The sequence below is a fragment of the Poecilia reticulata genome, chromosome 4 (assembly GCF_904066995.2).
Source record: "Poecilia reticulata chromosome 4, P_reticulata-male-v2, whole genome shotgun sequence".
Taxonomy (NCBI): Eukaryota; Metazoa; Chordata; class Actinopteri; order Cyprinodontiformes; family Poeciliidae; genus Poecilia; species Poecilia reticulata.
In genome coordinates this window covers 21,214,546-21,236,011 of record NC_088833.1, presented here as the reverse complement: position 1 = coordinate 21,236,011, position 21,466 = coordinate 21,214,546, and the positions used below count along the sequence as shown (strand labels likewise).

The window sequence follows — 21,466 nt, the reverse complement described above, 5'->3', positions numbered from 1 at the left end:
ACAACCTTGTTTGGATTAAGTTGGCCCATTGATTGTGTCATTACATAAAAATGCAGAAGTTGGATTTGGGTTTTATTAGTATGAAAAAAATCTCGCTTACAGCGCAGTCTGGGCTTTCGCTCCCTGACTTGGATGGTCTCCGGTCAATTTTTGACTGGACCAATTAGCAAACAGAAGGAGAATTTGGGTACAATGATGTTGTTTACCCTTTATGACCACAAGTAAGATCTGATCTTTTCTGAATGGATAACACATAATTTAACAAAGTTCTAATCATCTCAAGTTGGTTTCTTGAACATGTCGAGTTCACTGCACTGTGTGTGTTTCCTTACAATCATCAGATCTCAATCTTTCAAAGCATCTTCAGCATGTGGTGGAGGAGGAGATTCATATCATGGATGTGCGGCAACTGCATGATGCTATTGAGTAGAAATGAACCAAAATGGGTTAATTTCTACTGATGAATGGGTCAGCCACATTTTTGAATTGGCAGTGATGATTTAAGGCCGTTCTAAAAACAAGAGGGACCAAACAGCCATGATAAAGATATTGTGATACAACTTAAATCGTTTCTCATGTAATATGATAAAGGAGTGAGGACTAGATCTTACTGTAGACATGAACTTTGTTCATAACTCAATAGGTGTACTGTGAACATGAATTAATTAATTTTAACATGGGTGAAGTAACTTTAGAACTAGTTCTTGTGAAGGGTGAACAGGTAAAACACTTCCTGTTCTTAGTAATCCTCCTCTGCTGGTAGCCCATGTTCTGGCATTGAATATCATCTGATCACGCTTTATAGCAAACGCCCCTTAATGTTAGTTACTTAATAAAAATTCAAGCCATAAATGTAGCAATATTTTCTGGAAAAAAATATTTCCAGTCTGAAAATTTTAGCCATGACTAGTCCACAGCTTTAAAAATGATTAAATTATAACCTTTTTAAAAAAAAACAAAAAAAACTTTATGTCAATTAAACCCTTCAGTTCAGACACGATGTATTTACTTTCCGATCCTTACAAAAGTAACTCAAGCTGAAGACGTAACAGAAAAAACACAAACAACAGGGGAAAAAAATCAAATGACATTTATTATTGATGCATTGTTTCTTTTTTATAAGCAAATTATCTGTTTTTCTTTCAGTCTAAAGAAACTTTACAATATAAAGAAACATACAAAGAACATCTTTATTACCTACACAAGACACCTAAGTCCCTAAGACAAGATTCTCAACTATCCTACCATGAAATACAAAGCAAACCCAAGAGACAGACTGCTTCATATTGAATACTGCCGAGTCATCCGAGAGGACCGCGAATGGTTCAAGCCAAACCCTCCCAGAGTAAAACAACCAGCCCATCCGACCAGCAAATCTTCCTAATGGTACAGTATTATACATCACAATAGAAGTACAGAGATGGCCAGCGATCAATATACACAGAGGACCGAGAGAGGATCAGTGAGAGAGTTTTTCACTATACAATGCTATCACGGGAGTGGATAACGACACAGTTTACCCCGCACCCCACCAAGTTTCGGATTTTGATGTACTCTTACTTTTATAATCGTGATTTCATTTTTTTCTAGATTAAACGTTTTCTGGTACTGATAAAATCCTTCATATCAAAACTGCAACACGAGGTCACATTTCTGTAGGAACAAAAAATGCCCTTTGGAAAATCTGGTCACAGGATTTTTTTCCTATTTCATAGCAAACAGTAACATTATACAGAGAAAAAAAAAGGAGCGAAGAGCCGGAGCGGGGATGCCTCGGCCAGTTTTGCGTCTCTCTGTCCTGTCCTCTTTCTGTCCTGTCCTTTCTTTCAATGCCTTCACCATGTTGCCGTCATTTACACATTCAGCCACTTTACAGTATCTTATAAATTTAGCCACGTGAGCCAAATGGTTAGGTTAACGCGTCTTTTTCTCTATGAAAAAAAACATGAACAGTTTTATTTATAATTTACTTTCAGCTGTATTCATTGGTAGTGACTGACATATCAAAAACATGTCAATGATATCAAAATGCATTTTACAGTATTTACAAAAAGAAAAAAAAAAACAATAACAAAAATGAAAGGGTGGTTGGGGTGGGAGGGAGAGGAAAGAAGGGAAGCGTTTCATTAAATTCAAGGAAGGAGAGACTGATTCCCAGGTCAGGGGTTGTCGAATCCTGGAGATATCCCTGTTTCCGCTGATATCAGGAAATGGACAGTTGTGTCGCCATCATCCGCAGAGGCTTCAAATGTTGATTGCTTATTGTTTGTTGATGTGAGTGGTACAGAGCAAATTTGATTTCAGCAGCAGTGATAAGGCAGAGAACAGAACATACAGGAAAACACTCAAATCGTTTGATATGTACCCATGTTTTGCTTAGTGTGACGATTAGGTTTCAGCTAAATGCATAAAAAAATGAAGGTAGTTCACTGAAAAGACATATCTTTTTTACAGTCTTCTATGATTGCTCTCTTCTCTAGATCACTGTGGCTGCATGTTCTGGAAAATTCAAGGTGCATCGTCTTATCTAGACAAGTCCATCGCAACAAAGTTAAGGAACTTGCCTAAGGACAGTCCTCTGTGTTGTCTGAAAGGAATCATCCAACTCTATGATTGGCATGGGCAGATTATTAGAATTAAGGTATACCAAGGTTTTAAAAAAATTAAAAAACAAAAAAAAATCAATATTTTTGCTGCTCCGATTGGTCTTTTTTAACAAGATTCAAGATTATTACATTATTAGCTTTACTGCATTTAAAATGGTCAAATCTATTCTACTATTAGCTGTTATGAAATCATTGGTTACAGCACCTACATAAAGAGCAAAAAGAAGTAAAAGCTATAATATTTTGCGAATTAAACCCAGTTTATACCATATTTTTGCCTAAAAACAAATCAAAGTAACAATATTTAGATGCTTTAGCATTTTAGCTTAAATGGGAGTAACTGCTGTTTTTTTTTTTTTACTTTTAAACAGTTTTGCTTTGATTTTTTTTAGGTGTTAACATCTTGATATCATAGTCACAGCCTGAGAATCGTACACCTGACAATTGAAAACAAGTTAAGCTTTGTGAGCGTATCACAAGGTTCAAAGTGATCCACCGGTCCAAAAATGTGACACAGTCCAGTTCTTTTTGAGTGAATCCCAGATGGAAACTTTGCCACACAGGAAGTCCAGAAGAAAGAAAAAGAAAATGCAACCAAGTTGGACGACTCACTGACAACTCGTAAATAACAAGAACACAAGAACAACACAAGCCAAACCTGTTATTTACAAACGAGGGGAAATCTAAGGTTCACAAGCCGAGTTACCGAGAGCAGTTCCTGTCAGGACTGCCAGAGTACCCAGACTGAGCTGCTCTCCAGCAAGTGAAACAGAAAAATGAGGGGATTTTTTTTTTTCCTAAAAAGAGACGGATAAACAGCCGATCATCCAATGTGCATCTGCAGACAAGCTCTAGCAGAACAAGTAGACATTTTCTTTTAACGACATCACCATTACATGATGCTGATGTGGTTAAGTAGCTGTTTCTCTGTCAACGGAGAATAGCTGGGAGGTCAGTTGTACCTTGAAACGCAGTTTGATGGAAATCCACGCAATGAGACAAAAACACAAACAACAAACGGCCTCAAATCATGTAAACAGAAAGTCATTGTGCATTTCTCAGGTGTGTGCTTCTTCTGTCGTCATTGATGCTGCTGCTGAGATGCAATGTGCCCTTTGAAAGGAAAATACATACCTACGTTAGCTGGATAATCGCAAAAATATTAAAATAAGATTATTATCACCCACAAAAACAAAACAAATATTAAATGAAAGTTGTCCTAAAATAGCATTGTCAGTTCATTCTTTTGAAACGCCTGCCCACAAGAGGAGAGTTTTTGAAAAGTCCCACGTGAGTCGACAGCTGCAAAGTCCTCCGTGTTCACGATTCTGATGGTGGCGTCCGGGTGGGAAAGAGCTAAATGAAGAGCGCAATCCTACATGAGAAGGTTCTCGCTGAAGGAGAGGCAGGCTCTCGGTGGAGCAGATGAACAGAGAAGGTCCGTCCTGCTGTTTGGAGACCCTTTCACGCTCTCACACCCATTTTACAGGCAGTGGGATGTGGGGCTCGAAGGGAAGTCCTGCTGTCCAGGGGAATCCCCAGGGGCTGTGTGGCACCACAAGCCATCCACGAAGAGGAGGATGAGGAGGAAGGGAAGAAAGGAAGAGGGGGAGGAGGAGGAAGAGGGCAACGCAAGACACACCATGGTGGTCGGGGAGGAAGGGATTCAGATAAAGGGAGATGAAGAGGTAAAATGAAAAATTAAAAAAAAAAAATCACACACTCATCGTCATGTTGGGTGAATACTGCAGAGAGAGAAAAGAGAAGGGAGAGAGACAAGATAAGCCAATGCTGGATTAATATTGTTATGTCACCCAGTTTGAGATGAAAGCAGTACCGCTACAGGGTAAATGCCATGTTCAGTAGCAGCTTGCAGCAAACGCAGTAACACAGCAGATAAATATCTGTTATTTATTTTAGGTGGTAGAAAGCAGACGAGATATGAGCCCAAGGAGAAAATGTAGAATGGAGAAATTTAGTTTTTACTGACTGATGGGCCAGCCTCACACAACTATGACATAAGCTAATATCTGTTAGCTGGCTGTACACCTTGAGTTAGGACAGGCTAAAACAAGCAGCAGCATTTCTTGCATGAATGTTTCCCTGGGCGATCCCTCTCTTTTGCCCCGCCCCCAATTAATGGAAATGCAGGAAGTCACCTGCGATTCTTGGACAGGGTGGATACAGTGCAGCTCCACACAAACCACCAAAACTAGTCTTTCTATTCTCAGCATCGAGCACAAGGCGCTGAGTCCACGCTGACTGCTCATTCATAAAATAAATAAATACATTATTTCTTACATGCGGTTCTCATGTGCCCCCTATTTTAATGCGGCTTTGGACGCCTGCTAATATAGTTCATTTCAAAAGATGTAACGTAAAGAAATCAAAGCCTGTTTGTGCTTACATTAGCTTGAATAAGCACTCACCTCCTTAAAAGTCTTCATATTTTCCATGGTACAAACCCAAGCTTTTATTGAGGCTTTGTTTAAAGGACAATAAACAGTCCTCTAATTAAAAATCTCAATAGAGTGGCAGTCATCAGTCCCTTTCACTCTGATGCTAATAAATAAAATTAAAGTCTGTCCAACTGCTTAAGCAGTAAATAAGAACACCTAAGTGCAATGTAACCTTAGCATAAACCCAGCTGTTCTGTGAACCTCATTAGTGAACAAACAGCATCATGAAGACCAAGCAACACACCGGGTAGATTAAGGAAAAAGCTAAAAGAAGTTTAAAGCAGAGTTAGAAGGAGCAGAAGAAGCATTTTCAAGGCCGTAACGAAGAGTTGACATGCAGAGCAGTAGTGTAGATTTAGCTTTTAAAACAAAAAACAACGACATGGAAGTAGGTTACAGCAGAAATGAGACTTTTAGTTTCGGGTTGATGTATGATGTGCTACATGCTACTCACACTTTCACTTTGGAATGGGTTTAAAAAGTTGCCTGCCATCTCGCCGTCATCCCGCGGAGTGCCGGGAGGATTGTTCATGCCTGCCATATTGTTAGGCGAATTCTACAACCCAAAACAGAAGAAACCAACAAGAACCAATAAATTAAAAATAAATGTGGAAAAAGAGAAATCAGCAGCTACGCAATAGGTCAAATAAGCTGACCTTTGGCAACCCATCCATGTCCCCAGAGCCTGTAATCAGAGGTAGAGGAAACAAAAACATTAGCAGAATACCCAGAACTTAAATGAAGCTGTTTGTTGCTGACACAGATAAACTTTACTGGCTTCACTGATCACGTCACATCCACAAAATCAATAGGCCTGCTCACCCCGGTCTAATCTGTTTAAACTTTGATCAATAATAATAATAAAAAAAAAAAAAACACTGTTGAAAACGCTCTTCCCGAATCTGCCATGAGAGGGCGTTGTGCTACCGCTAAAAGACAGGAGCAAGAAGAAACAGCCATGTTTCATCCTGAACGTCCTCAGGAGAGGAATCTGCTGCACACAGCTGTCTCACCTAGTGATCCGTTCATATGATGCTGCTCCATAGCTCCCATTCCTCCCATTGGTCCATCCGGACCTGGTCCCATTGGGAACTAAGGAAAAACAGTTTTTGTTAAAAAAAAAAAAAAAAGCTGAGAAAATCATTGGTCTTTTCTGTGTTTTTACATGGTAAAGCAGCGCGTATAAAAAAGGAAGTTGAATATGAATAAACTTTTTCAGGACTCACATTCGGTCTGTTTCCACCCGGACCAATGGGGTTCATCATTGTGTAGATGTTTTCGCTTGAATTTGTGGAATCTGCATAAAGAAAGCAGGTGAACATTAGCGAGCGTAAGATATGAAAGCAGCTGAGTTGCAAAATCTTTGTGCGTTCACTCGACGTGAACGCACAAAAATAAACCCTTCAAAAATAGGGTTTTATTTTTGAAGAAACTTTAAAGAAAAATGTGACACATATTTCCTTCTACTCTCTTCTGAAGGCAACATATGCCTTCAGAAATCAAGAGGTTGGGCAAGACTAGTGAACAAACTATATCATGAGGAAACAAAGAAGGGAAACAGGACCACGGTTCCTTCATCGTGTTATGAGGAAATTAGATATGCCTGCTGTGTGACCCCTTTGTGTGGATGCTGAAGAGATTCAAAGGGATAAGCTGACCTTGCAGTGACACTGCAGGTATCTACCATATAGCAGATGCAAACAAAAAAAAAAAAGTGACACAAAAAAGAATAAAGGACAATCTGGTCCAGGATGCATTGAGTGGTGGAGAAATCCTAGCTGTGAATGCCACTTGTGTTGTCGTGACTGTCGGAACGTGGGGGGAGGGGGGTGAGCACATGTGAGGTGTGCCTCACTGAGGGAGGTTTGTGTGACTGCAGAGGAAATATGTTTTCCCTCCCGGTGTGCGTGCAAGCGTTGCTGCGAAAAGGTTGCCCCGCAACATATCACAATAGAGGAATGTATATAAATAATGAATGGAGGACATAAAAAGAAGCTCTCCACAGGCCAACGGGAACGGAGCAGCTACAGGGTATCAGTGTTTTCTTCTCAGCCAATCCTCCACTGAGACTTTATTGACGGGTTAAAGCTGGGACGGATCAGTCAGTGGATTTTGGACCTACATGCCTTTGCTTCCTTGAACACACTCATTATAAAACGCTGTAAACAATGCTGGAATTTCAGTATTTATATATATTTTAATGATATGTAGATAGGTGTTTTTTTTTTCTTTTTTTTTCCTTAAATATTTCTGAAAGAGAGACAAGGGAATAAGTTTAGATGGATCCTGTCTGGATAAAAAACAAACAAAAAGTGAGCTACTCACCTCCAGGGCTGGGCATGATTGGAGTTCCCGGTGGTCCACCTCCACCTGGGGGACCCTAAAAAGGGATGAGAGAAAGGAATGGTGCCGATTGCCAGTCAGTCACCACAGAGTAACAGGTAATTTATGACCCGTGGTCACACATGAGCCCACGATGGGGCACTTACCACATAGTTTCCTGGAGATGAGGATGAATAAGCTATCTGTGGTGAGAACAGACATGAGGAGAGAGAGAAAAAATGATGCCCGCTCTTGTAAAGGCAGCCAGTCATGGTGGAGGAGACATGAGAGAGAGAGTGACTCACCGAATTATTGTTGGGATTCGGCCACGGACCTCTTCCACCGGGACCCCTGAGAATACCAGCAGGAGAGGAGAAATTACCCAACGGAAATAATGTTGTGATTCATGGATAACAGGAGATGATTTTAAATTGCTTCGTGGCGTCATACTTAACAACTGGAAACAAACAAGTATCAACAATCACAATAATTCCTGATAATCGGTAACAGAATATAAAAGGTGTACATGTGAGTATTATAAACCCCAACTTTTAGAGGCTAAAAAAATGTCTGCTAAGATTTGATCCTAGAATAGGGTTTTATTTTTGAAGAAACTTTAAAGAAAAATGTGATACATATTTCCTTCTACTCTCTTTCTTTTATTTAAAGCTGTTTAGATCCAAAAACAGCCTCCAACAACTGATTGACATGTGGACGGCAAACTTCGACTAAGCTTTTAACATTCTTTTCAACAACATCAATAAAAAATTGTTTCTTCATTTTCATTTTAAATGTGGTATGCCTCAAGACTCAATTCTAGACCCAAAGATTTTTTGTCTCCTATTCATACAATAATAGTTAGTTGCTATTTTAACATTTGTACTGGCATCACTTAACTTTTTTCTTATTTTCTCCAAGAAAATATTTTGTGGACTTCTTGTGTTTTGATCTCAAATTGGTTTGCAAAAAAAAAAAAAAAAAAAACACAAAAAAACCCCATCAAAAACATTAGCTGCTTTCCAGTCATCAAATCAAGCACTTCATAAATGAGAGAGGAAATTTAAAGGGTGGCAGCAAATAAACCAAATTCATCTAGCAGGGAGTTTATTGCTGTTTTGTTTAGGAGTAATGTAGGTACCAAGCGTAACAGGTTCAGTCTTGTTTTTATCATCTGAATATTTCAGCAAAACCTCTGAATAACCCTGAATCAGAGTCTGCTGGGATGGATCACTTTGCTGTTATTCTGTCCCCTACCAAATGGGAACTCAGTGGGGGTTTGTTGGATTAACATCTCTCTAAATCACTGTGCACCTTGTTAAAAATAATAATACATTACACATGTAGCAAAACTTATTAATACCACCAGTAGATTTAGGTTCATATTATTTATTTTCACTAGCATGCTTCACCTTGGGGTACATAATATTAATGTTGTGGAGCTACCCAGTTTGAGAATCTGTGAAAGTAACCAAAGATTAGGGTGATGGCAAAGAGTTAGAGGTGATTACTAAAGTTAAATCAGTAAAAAGATGCAAAAAAGTGGGTCAGCATTTTATAAAACTGGTTTAATTGCTGTAAAGATTTTTCCACTGGGATTCAAGAAGAGTTTAATTAATTTTCAATATGCAATTTTTAGTAAAATACAAATAATTTTTTTTAATAGATCATTTATGACACTCCTTTGACAATGATAAACTGTCTCACTTATAAACAAGAAGCAACTCATAGGCTTGATCCAAATAATTTAAAATCTAAATCAGCCAGGGTGTGAATTACGTTAGGCCTAAAAGTAAGTAAATAATCAAATCTACTAACCAAAATAACTTAAATGTTCATTCTTGATTACGCTGACAAAGTACTTAAATATGATTTTTATTTTTTATGAAACACTTGTTTTGAGAAAAATAAAAAACAACACAACAAAAAGCTTTTTCTTCAGCCTACTAACATGTTCATCCCTGGCATCCCCGGCCCCATAGAGTTCGGAGGAGGCCTCATCCCTCCGCCGTAGTTCTGTGCAAAGACACAAGCACACCGTCAGCTCAGAGACCCACACCTGCTCCGTCGAAAGTTTTTGAATCCTGATGAAGGTCAGTGAGGATCATGTCTCCTCTTAACGAGAGTCTAATTACGTCCTGTGTGCATGTGTGTGTGTGTGTTTCAGTGTGTCTGCACTCCCCTCTCGATATTTGCATGTATGTTGCGAATATCATAGCTGCCCGGTGGGGACGTTTGGCTGCCAATGCATGTCTATACTCGGGTATGTGGGTGCGTGTGCGTGTGTGTGTGTGTGTGTAAGGGGTTCAGGCCACAGATTTGCTCCACCAAAGGAAGAGTTTTGTTCAGCAGACGATTACACTTGTCAAGCAGATGCCACACCAGCTGCTGCCGTTCTCACTGCCAATGTTGGAGAGTCAGGGTGGCACACAGAGGGGCTGAAGGGCACAGTGTGGGTGTCTTTGTCTGAGATAACGTTTTAAAATGTGAGGTGGAAGGGTGCAGAGCAAAGAACATCTCTTCTAATCAGAATTCAAGAGAAAATTCATCTTTCTGATGAATTTCCTGAGCATTTGGAGCATTAAAATACACCAAATTCAGTGAAATCAAAGTTATAAAGGGAAAGTATTAATCTTGGCTCTGGTTTTGGCTCACGCCAGAGCGTCTGAATTCAGCAGCTACACCCACCCCGTATAACTGGTGTTAGCAGGGTGGGACATCTGGTCAGAGCCAAGGTAATCATCAGGGCTCTTCTGATATTTACAGGCAAACTTATGAGGCCGGTCAAGCCAAATACATCCATTGTTTATAGGTCGTTGCTTCAAAATGATCACTGCTTTTATGGAAGCACTCAGTAAACGGCCGCCAAATGTTGGCCTGGCTTGTAAACTGACGACAGCTCGAGCACAAAAATGACACTGCAGAGCAGCTGGACAGAGAATCTGCTTTACTGGAGCATACTATCCCATGTCATTACTTCTTTTGGCAATGGCTTTTGTGGGTCCTTCACAACAATAATGTTCATGCTGCGTGTTGTAAACTACCTGTGGGCCCATGCCTCCCATTCCTCGTGGGGGGTTCATTCTCATCGGACCTCCCATGTTTGGATGTCCTGTTGTGGCACACAGAGGGTGTTGGAGTAGGAGCTCAGATTAGAAGCACAAAAACTACATAAAATGTTCATATTCAGATGATAAAGACTCCAAGGTAAAAGAAAAAATAATTCATGCCACATTTATTTGCACTTTCTGGTAAAGATATGTGAAAGCCTTAAGATAAAGTTATCTTTTAAGTGAAATTGGATAATTTCAACTGAAAAACTGGGATAAAATCTAATCCTTAATTTGAATACATTCATCGGTGCCAATATGGCACTTTTAAAATATTTTCTATCACAACTCACTGCAGGCAGAATGATTGGTTTCCCCCCCAAAAAAAATCCTATACAACAAATGCAATTTATGCTTTATTTTATAAGTTTCTGAAAGTTTCTAGGAACTTTTAATTCTCCTATCTTCTCCTAAAAATAGGAAAGACAAGAGACACATACCTTCAAGTAAACTAGATACATATTTAGTGTCAGGAAGTCAGGGAACAACATACAAGTAAACTTGCCTAAATTTACAGTCAGCGCAATCATTTCAAAACTTAAAAACTACTGGAAGTGTCACAAACTGAGCAGGACGATTAGCGAGGTTTTTCTTCTCATCACACACACAGAAGACGATGGTAAAGCAGGTAAAAATAAAAAATAAAGAAAATCTCTGAAGCTTACTGCCAGAGATATGGAGCAACAAAGTGAGATTATGCTGCTCCTGTGTAAGATTAATTTATTTTAAGGCTTTTGGGACATTTGTACCATCAATAACAGTGGAGCATGCTGGGATGCCATTAATGTAGTCAGTACCTTGAGGTCTAGTGGGATCCAGGCTGTTTGGAAGGAGGGGCTGAGAGCCCGGGATGCTCCCGGGAGGCTGGTTTGGCATTCGGAGGGAAGGTCTGGGGCCTCCTGGGTACCGTGGAGACATGAAGGGCTGCAGAATGGACAGGAAAAAAAAAACAAAAAACCTCTTTACATATTTATTTTAGAACAACCACTAAACATGTTTATATTTCATGACTGAAAGGATTTCAGTTATCCTAACAAGGATTTCCTGACCATTGTGTTTGGGATAAAAAAAACAAAAAAAACCCCATAAGCTGAAGACATGAAATAAGAATTACACTGAACTCGATATTAACGTTCTATTAAACCAAATTAATTAACGAATGAATTAAATTTGAGTTGCTTAAACAATATGTATTTGATCAGGTAAATATGCTTTGATCAAGTCTTTCAGGAAAAAGAATGAATATATCTTACTTTTAGTTAATATGAAATATCCAATTAAATTTATTTAAGTGAAGAAAATAGAAATAATTTTAAGGCTTCTGGGAAAAAAAATGTTTTGTTATCAAAAACATTTGAATGTAATAAAAATTAAAACACCAATATTGTAATCTGCAGCCCAGAGTTACACGGACAATTGCTGAAAGAAGTAATGCGTGACACATTATCCATAAAGCTGATGAGATATGAGAGAAACCACAGCGTTTATTAAAAAGACAAACACAAACCACAACATGTCTCAGCGTGCTACAGTCATTATCAGCTTTGTCCTTAAAATCCAGCCTAGATTTTACCTTAATAACGTCACAACACAGGCCAGTGACTCTGCCAGTCCATTCTCGCTCTCTTCTTGGCTTGTTACATTAAGACAGACTCATGTTTTTGCTGGTTTTTAATCAAAAATAAATGTCTGGCTTCTTAAGTCATTTAAAATATCATCAGCTCATTAATTCTAGAAATAAAATCGCTATAATATGAATAATTATTTCAAATAGGCCTCTAAACTATACTTTCTCTTTCCTGTGCAAATCTGCTAAATTATTTCATGCAAAACAGATCAAAATTGGTACTCATTACAGCCCAAGTGGGAGTGTTTAGGGGTCAGAAACAATTAGAAAGCACGTTTTAAGCTGCTCAGTCTGGAGGCGATTTCTTTGCTGGGCAGCAGGGGGAGCTATTGTGCTGGACAGTGATGAGTTTTTGTTTTGCTACAATTCTTAAAAATGAGAATCCTGTCGTGTCTTGGAAAGTAAGACCTCAGGAGGTAAAAGCCATCAGGATAAAGGTAGAGGAGGTCAGGCAGCGTAAACAGAACCATGTGAAGGCAGGGAAGTGCAGGAGAGAAAGTGGAGATGCACAGAAAAGGGGCGATTGCACAAATTCAAGCAGATGAAATACTCAGTATTAATTTAAACTTCACAGAACAATTTGCTACCATTTCCTGCAAGTCAGAGAGCAGAGATACAGTGATTCTGAAACCGTAGTCTGAGCGTCGTCAGACACAAACCTGGACGTTTCCGCAGAGCGGAGACAAGAACAGCCCGGTGGGGACACGCGTACAGAACCAGCGCTACTGAACTAGTGAATAATGTAAAGCATTACAGGCAGACGGTTAGCACTATTACCAACGAGAGTACATTGCTGTATCTACAAAGTACCCACATCCAGAGGGGCCATCTTTCAGTGTCAAATGAGGGGAAACAGTTGTAAACAAAACCCAACCTGGGGAAACATGGAGATTTAAACACAGACTGGAAGACAGATGTGTTCACAATCACGAAATGCAGATAAGCAACATTTGTGTTTAAGGGGGAACTGCGTTTTCTGTGTCAGTGTGTGCGTTTGGGGCAAGCGGAGGACAGCTTATGTAATTACACTCAACGCTGGAGGCGGTGGACTGACTTACTACTGTTTTCTTACTCTTTACTCTGCCACTTCCTCTTTTCCTCTTCTACCCCCCCCCGCCACCCCCTGCCTCCTCCTGCATTGTGGTGGGTTTGCACTCGGAGAGCCTGCACAGTGTCAGGCCATGCTGCAATATTAATGCTCTATTGATGGACTATGGGATGGTGAGTGCTGGACTGAGGGAGAGAGGAGGCCCTCCAGATGCACCTCCGCTCCTCACAGCCCGGCCAACACAGATAAATTATTCATCCAGTCCGCCATCCTGGATGCTGCCTGTCCCTGGCTGCCTGCACACTGAGGGACCCGGGAGCCGTTTCTCCTTTAGTGTTACCATAACTGAGTGAATGAGTGAATGAGAGAGCGTACACAGACACAATCGAGAGGAGAGTGGAAGGAAAGTGTCTTACCTGTCCATGGGGTCCCATCATGGGATTGCTGGGGTTGTGTGGTGGGGGCTGTGTGTGAGGAGAAGGCTGAGATCCTGGAGGACCCTGGAAAAGATGATGAATAAATACGTAAATAAACTGTGACAGGAGAGATGTAGGTGATTTTCAGTTTATGGAGGAATCTGCTAACGCTGTGGCTCACAAAAGCCTTTATGTTCCTTAGACTTTTTCATCTTATGACATGTATCAACCACAAACTAATTGATTTTATTGGGACTGCGATGTGTCCATGTTCCTCTATAGAGCTTCTGTTTGAACCTGTACATCTTTTAGTGTATGTGTCTAACAGCTTTACGCATCTACACACCTACATTTTTCCTTTCTTTTTTGCAAAAATAGTTGAAGCTCAATCAGAATGGACAAAGAGTGTTCGCGAGCAGCACATTTTCAGTCCCAGATTTTCATTTTATTATTTTACTAGGACATTCCAATACATGCGTTGACTTTGATCTGATCCAACCCTTTGTTTACATCCTCTAACAGATTCCTCTGCGAGATGCTTAGGGTTTTGTTTTATATCCTAACTCCGCTTTAAACTTCTTAACAACTTTATCCCTAAATGTTTTGCTGTGTTGTGGTGTTAAAAAAATAATGTTCTCTATCAAATCCCAAATGCCCTCACAGAAACGATGGATTTATACTGAAATTATACCCAAATTGACTCTCTTCACAAAGTGGTTGCCCAGGATTATATTTGGGGAGATCAGAGTAAAATGTGGTGAATGCAAATGCAGGCAAATTTTGTGTAAATAATGACAATATAAATATCTTATGCTTTACAATTGTGCCCCACTTTGGGTTGGTCTATCGCCTAAAATCTAAAAAAATAAATAAATACCTTGAAGTTTTTGATTTTAAAGTCACAACATGTGAACAAGATCAGGAGGTGTGATCACCTTTGTACTGAATACTTTTGCAAAGTAGTTCAGGTAAATTCAGGATGATTTACTGTTAAAAAAACAGTTGGATTCTCACCGTGTGAGCACTACATTGAATGGCGTAAAACAAGTTCATAGGACAACATTTCGCTGTTATATATTTGTCTGAAATCTAATACAGTTAAAGTGAGCAGAGACATCTTTTTTTTACTGCTATTTAGAGGCTTTTGAAAACTTAATAAGGCTACATGTTTGCAGGGACGCAAACATTCAACACAGGGGATATTATTTACACAAAGATACCGACAGAAACCTTAAAACAACAAAAGCTGTATTAAGCTTTAGGACCTTCGGTTGTTCAGTACGACGTGTGCGGAAGCAGAATTTCCCCTGAGACAAATGCAGCCCTCATTATTCAGACTGTGTTTGTCCCACTATATCAAGACAAAATGTCAGCTGCAAAACAGGCCAACTGCAGTGACCAGACGATTGAGTCACAATTGTTCCACCGATTCATAAATCAGCGCTTAATTGCCTATCACAACCGTGAGAGACTGCAGTTTTTGGTTTGGCTCACATCGGATGTAGGTTAGATCCAAGCATCTCAACAATGTAAATAGTTACAATTGTACCTTTTCACTTTGGCTTCCTCTGTCTGTAATAATTGGAATCATGGTGGAGTCTGTTGTGTAGTTTTGTACACCTGTGATTGGATTTAAATCTAATTAAACCTGATAAAAACCAGAAAATTTATACAGAACCCAAAAATTGGCAGAAGGCATATTAGCTTTTTCCATGTCAAAAATAAAAGAAAACGGTTAAGACCAGATATACATACAAACTTAGAATAATTAATGAATGTGGTAAAGCTCAAGTGTTTCCTAAATGAGTTGCAAAAAGTAGCATAACCCGTAGCAATCTGAGAAAAGAACAGTAGAAAACAGAAACTCTATGGAAAGTAGTAACAGGATGTTTGAATAAAGCTCCAAGAAAAAAAAAACAATCAATCAGAAAATGATCAGAAGCTGGAACTATGATTCGGAAACAAATTATTTCAAACCAAGTACAACTTTAATAGCCAATATGGCTGCCATACAAATCAAAGTGAAGGTGGCTGTAGAAATAAACTGCTTATTTCCAACTTTTAACAATCTGTATCTCGTTACGTCAATCACATGCATAATAATACTGTGCAAGACTTTGTTAGGGAACATGTTGCTCCAGTGTATGAATACATAAAAGCCTCAGAATGGTTCCCACAGCTTGTCAGACGGGCAGCTGGGAAATAATTTAGACTGCGGTGACATCATTCCCAGATCCAACAAGGTAAATGAAATACAACTGGAGGCAGAACATGTGTGCCAATCAGAAACTAAACACAGGTTTGGAAGCAGATATAAGATTGAGTGAAAAGAAACCAAGGAAGCGAAATAAAATGCTATATTCTGTATTAACAGAATATAGCATAAGAAACTAAAAAAGAGCGCTCAAAAAAACTAAACATAAACTTAAATAGAGTCGTGGAACTTATTATCAGTCAGCTATGCTAATAAGATGCAGGAATAATTTCTCCTTCTACTTATTTTTATTATCTAAACATTTATAATCCCAAGTTTCAGCTCATTTTAAGATGGGACACGTGAACAGAAATATTAATTCAGTGATTGTGTGAGTGATTCGTCCAGTAAAATTAGCTCAATAGCTGTGATTTTGTTTCTGCCTCACAGTCACTGCATGTCCAATTTACATATGTAGCCTATAATTACCAGACAACTATCATATCTAACCTATTAGCCCAACAGGGAGTGTGCATAATAAGATTTGTCACTGACATTTACAAAGGACCACAGTAATTCTGATGTACAGGAATTATTAATAGCCAGTATGAGGTCAGATCAATTCATGGGGAATGCTGTAATCAGTGTTCAGTTGCATTAATGTGGCTAAAGGATAATTCAATGCCTTTTCTAACACAGAGTTAACCTGCAAATTTCACCTTAAGGTACATTTGATCTAAGCAGGTTTAATATTTGTCCAAATACAGAATCAGGTGCCAAACTAAGACTATTTCGGCGAGTCAGCTTCGTTTGATAAAGAACCACATTTCAATCCAAATCAAACATCACAGAGTAAATAAATAGAGAAAAATGGGTCAAATCATTCTGCAACACTGCACTGAAGACACAATACTATAAAAAACAGCTCTCACTTTGTAGTTTGACCGAATTTTTTATACAAAGTCTAACAAAAGAAAAAAAACAACAACTACTGAACAAAGTGATACAGAACCAGAGTGCGTTTTATCCTCTGCTATAAGGTAGCGTACAGGTTTGACCATAAGTGCAACAGGGAGGGGTTAAAAGGACCCTTACTATTCCTTTCTGAAGGACTATCAAGATGATTTTCTTCTCAATGCTGAGTGTGCTTTGTGCAATGAATTTATCTAAAAGAATAATGAAAAGTATGAATGGCTGTATCCTTGCTTTTCCTCTGTTTTCCTTCCAATATGAAGGCCACTTTTTAGCTTTTACGTATGATATGAGAAGCTGTGAATGGTTGTATTATTCTATGATATATCCACCAACAGGCTACAGGGTGATCAAGTCTGTTTTCTGAAGTTGTAATTGATACTTTTCAACTCTACAGATGAGTTGAGACTCGTTCCTGACTCTGAGTCGATGAACCAGAACAAAACAGAAGAAAGATGTTTGAGGAGGTGAGGTGCTTATGGACTAAACAAACTGGCCTAGCAGAGTTAGGAAAATGAGTCAAAATAATGGCTTTTTACACTAAAGTCAAATCAAACACAATTGTAGCAAATTAAATGCAGTGGTTTCAAATGAGGACATTGTGTCAGGGTTTCCCACAGAAAACATGCGAAGCCCGGTGGTTGGCTTGTTAGGGCAGTCATTCATCCAGCAGCCTGTCGTGTTTTTGAGTTAAAAAGGTTTAAAGTTGACAGGAAATTTGAAAATATTGCTTGATAATTATGTGTCATTGAAAGATTGGAAGATTAATACCTGAATACCAACTATAAGGTCTTAAACAAATGCAAACATTTAAAAAAAAGACTTGAAAAAGTAAGCAATGCTTAGCCTGGTGAGGGCACAAGTAAAGTCTGGTGGCCCGCCAGGCTTATAATACACTGGGGTAAAACCCTGTCTGTTTTTTGTCCAGTCTCACATTTTCTTAATACAGTTTTTGCTCCTTTTTATGCTATGGATACATAAGTATATGGATGGATGGAGTGTTAATGTCCTAATGTAGGCTTTCTTACACCTGCTGAGGCAGTGAAAGATAATTTCTGGCAGTCAGATAATGATTCGCCTTTTTACACGTAGATTAAAATATATTAGTCAAGATCCTTGTTGATTCTTTTAGCATAACTTCAGAGCTGCTGACGATGTAACTCAAATGCATCTCTCAGTAAATTATACTTACTTCTATTTTATGTAGACAAGCTAATTTCTTTCTTTTTTTTTTGTATGACATGAGGTGTAGCAATGCACAACTCCTCTCACTTTCCTGGCCCGCCCATGGCGTCTCCCACCCAGAGTGAGAGCCCTGGTGGCATGGCTGGGGGAACCTGCGGTTGATGCTGCAGCGGGAAACTAAACGCGGCTGACTGACTGACAGCCTTAAACAAGTGACATCTTGCCATGCTCGTCTCAAAGCGATACCAGCGTTGAGATCGGATGCGCGGCGGCTGAGAGAGGTGCTTCCCATCCTTCGAAAAACACTTTTCTTTATGCATTAATTCTGTTTATCTCCTCGCTGTGAGAGAGGCTTATCTGAGCAGCAGTCAAGTCGTCACTAAAGCCACTTCTTAACAAGCCACACAATGTGCGGCTTGTCAATTATTTATTTGACGCTCTGGAAATGTTTACTTAGTTGTACATACAGCGTATTCTGGATGTGTTGGCACAGTTCTGACATTTGTATCAGAGCCAGTGTTTTCTGCTGCTCTCTGTGAGCGTGCGTGTGCGTGTGTGTGTTTTGGGTGGTTAACACCAGCTGTACTGGCTCACTCTGTCTCTCAGCAGGTTCACACTGAGGCTAATGCAGCGCTGGCTCCGACTGACCTCAGAGGTTATTGTTGTTGCCAAGCCAGGCTGTATGTGTGTGTGTGTGTGTCTAACAAGGCGCCCCCGCGGGGGTCCGTCGACTGCACTGACCCAGCTGTGGCAGTCTGGTTCTCCTTTGCACACAAGCACACATGCACAGCTGAGTTTTAGTCACTTAGTTGGATGTCGCAGTGGCTTTGTTCATCCCTGACATTAAACATAAGCACAGAACGGCTAGCCATGAACTTTGACCTAAGACTAAACTCACCACATTTAAAGCTGCCAGCAAGGCTTTTCTGTAAAATTAATAAAACTTATTTTGAACATATTTGATCACCTCTAGAACAATGCGTTTTGCTTTTTATTTATGTAAGTCAATGTTCACGCAATTTAAGATCTACCCTCTCAAAACAAGCCTCCAAGCAAATGTGCCTCTGGTGACATCACACGTGGCAAGAAGTAACTAATCAAAACTCTTGCGTACCATTTGTGTTTTTTTGGGGGGGGGGTTTACTGTCAGAAACAGAGAAGTTCTTATAAAAAATTAGGCTAGTATGAGTTTTGGCCACTTGCAGTCCAACTGTTCTCTTTACCCATTTTATTATTGGCAAATTAAAACAAAAACAAAAAAATATGACTGAAAAGTTTAATATAAAACAGATTCTTCTGGTCTAAAAGCCTAAAAAGCAATGTATGTTAGCGTTATCGTCCACAACTGCATCCACTGAAAAATCATACACATAAAACTGAATGCTGTCCAACTCAAACGCTTCAGATCCTTCAGTGGAATTAGTGGAGAATCACTTGTCCACAATAATCTTTACAAATCCTAGCGGATCATCTTGATTCTTGCGCCTCTTGTGACATCATCAACCCACATACACACATACAGTAGGATTAGCTTCTTCTTTTTTTTTTTTGCAGCATCTTTCTTTAAACATATTTTAATGGAAGACATCAACACCTGATTTAAAAGTTTTGAATGTTTTCTTCAATTTTTTTTATTTTTTTTTCACTTCGATTCCACACGTTTTCTCTGATGCGAATGAATCCGAACATGCACAGATCTGTGCATGACGTGCCATAATGGAGAGCGGCTCCTTTGGCTGAGCCTCCCCAGGTTTTCCTGCTATTACGTGTGAATGGGCCAGCATATGGCCTTTACAGCCCCACTGTTCCCTCCACAGGTCCCCACAGAGACTCGCCGAGAGAGAACATTTCAGCCATCACAGAGGTGTACGCGGGGCCACTTTTAAAAGTAGTTTTTCCTCATGCGTGCGTGTGTGCGTAAGCATGCGAGCCCTTGTGTGATGTTATTTGTGTGTTTGCGGGAGAGAGGGGAAGAAGGAGGGGGACACGGGGAGCGTTAAATGAAGCAATTAATAAAATCATTTTCTACCCGGCTAAGGAGATAACAGCTTGGCACAGCACCACAAACCCATCAACACAAGCCCCCCTCGCCTCCCCACCACTCATTTCGGCTTAAGGAAGACCCACACCGCTGCCCCTGATGGACCACTAACAGAGAGAGAGAGAGAGAGAGAGAGAGAGAGAGAGAGAGAGAGAGAGAGAGAGAGAGAGAGAGACAGGAAGAGAAAGAGAAACGCCAGTTTCTTTCCTTTGCTGTTTAAAGCAGCGAACACTAGAGGGCAGTGTGTAGCTGTCGTCAAAAACTACAGCTCTCCCACACACACCGAAACACACACATTCATGCAGACAGAGAGCACAAAGCAGCCTGCATCATTGAACACAACAAACAAAGCCAGGAGGAACAGCACCACACATACACACACACACACACGCACGCACCCCCACACGCATACACACACACACACACACACACACGCACACGCACGCATACACACACGTACACTGAATGCACTCTCATTGTCATTCCTTGCTAACATTCCAGAGAGAGCAGCGGTGGTAGCTTTAGCTCTCCTGCTTTGCTCATGGAATATACCACAGGCAGGAATACGCCATCCCGCCGGTATAGGAGGAGGGAGTTTTATCCCCGAGGAGAGACATGCAATAGTGACAGACATTTAAACATGTTAGGATGACACCAAATGATTTATATAAGCACTACTCTGCAGAGGTGTTAAGCTGTATTCACACTGGAGTTGACTAATTCATTGATTCTGCAGCTGGACAACAACAAACACTGATAAACCAAGTAATTCACATTTACCCTTATAAAAAAAACAAAACAATCTTTACACAACAAGAGGTTTTATGCAGATGGTTCTAAGGACTGTTGAAGGCTGTGTTTGCTTTCAATATCAAATAAATGTGGCAATGCTGTCACACAAAAAATTCTGCATTCAGCCAAGCCAAACGGGTTTTGTGGCAGTAAAAACAAGATTCTACGCAGACGGTCATCCATTGTTTGCATTTTACACATGTAGGACTATCAACCTCCAACTGCAAGACACGAGGAGAAAATATCCAATGTTGTGTTTTGCGTTAATTCACCATTCACAAACTGCTGCACGTTATTCATTTCTTTTTAAAAATCAAAGTTGAAGTTAGAGCTCCAACATGAACTATTTGACGTTCATCAATCACTTCTTTTTAATTAGAGAAATTTCCAAAAAGAAAAAGGTAAACGCTTATAGGTGACGTCATTTGTCATTAAGCACACTTGCATCATGATGTAGGGGTAGCAATCTCGTCTCTGCCAGCTAATTTGCATCACATTGATTTTCTGTGCTTGCATAAACGATATTTCAATGTAGCCAAATTCTCGATGAAGCCGCTTCATTCACAAACCTGCTTATGTTTTCAAGGGCCAGAATATTTAAAATCTGGATTGAAATACAGCTCATTAGGACAGATTTTTTTTTCTTTTTTTGGCTAATTAGCTTCATTTTTAGATAAACGGGAGAGAGAGAGAGAGA

General features: G+C 39.7%; 1 protein-coding gene across 2 annotated transcripts in view; it reads right to left on the bottom strand.

Annotated features, from left to right (window-relative positions):
* Positions 1 to 1,075: 1,075 nt before the first annotated feature.
* ssbp4 (single stranded DNA binding protein 4) overlaps positions 1,076 to 21,466 on the bottom strand; it is a 107,333-nt gene continuing 86,942 nt past the window's right edge. Inside the window, exons 6-17 of one of the 2 annotated variants that reach the window (XM_008407108.3) lie at positions 13,586 to 13,669; positions 11,292 to 11,418; positions 10,429 to 10,496; positions 9,336 to 9,400; positions 7,693 to 7,738; positions 7,555 to 7,590; positions 7,391 to 7,445; positions 6,292 to 6,362; positions 6,079 to 6,157; positions 5,722 to 5,750; positions 5,520 to 5,621; positions 1,076 to 4,351 (exon numbers count right to left, since the gene is read on the bottom strand). In XM_008407108.3, coding sequence (XP_008405330.1) covers positions 4,322 to 4,351; positions 5,520 to 5,621; positions 5,722 to 5,750; positions 6,079 to 6,157; positions 6,292 to 6,362; positions 7,391 to 7,445; positions 7,555 to 7,590; positions 7,693 to 7,738; positions 9,336 to 9,400; positions 10,429 to 10,496; positions 11,292 to 11,418; positions 13,586 to 13,669 — 792 coding nt within the window. In that variant the 3' untranslated portion in view covers positions 1,076 to 4,321. The remainder of the gene's footprint in view (positions 4,352 to 5,519; positions 5,622 to 5,721; positions 5,751 to 6,078; positions 6,158 to 6,291; positions 6,363 to 7,390; positions 7,446 to 7,554; positions 7,591 to 7,692; positions 7,739 to 9,335; positions 9,401 to 10,428; positions 10,497 to 11,291; positions 11,419 to 13,585; positions 13,670 to 21,466) is intronic. The other variant, XM_008407107.3, reaches the window with a different exon arrangement.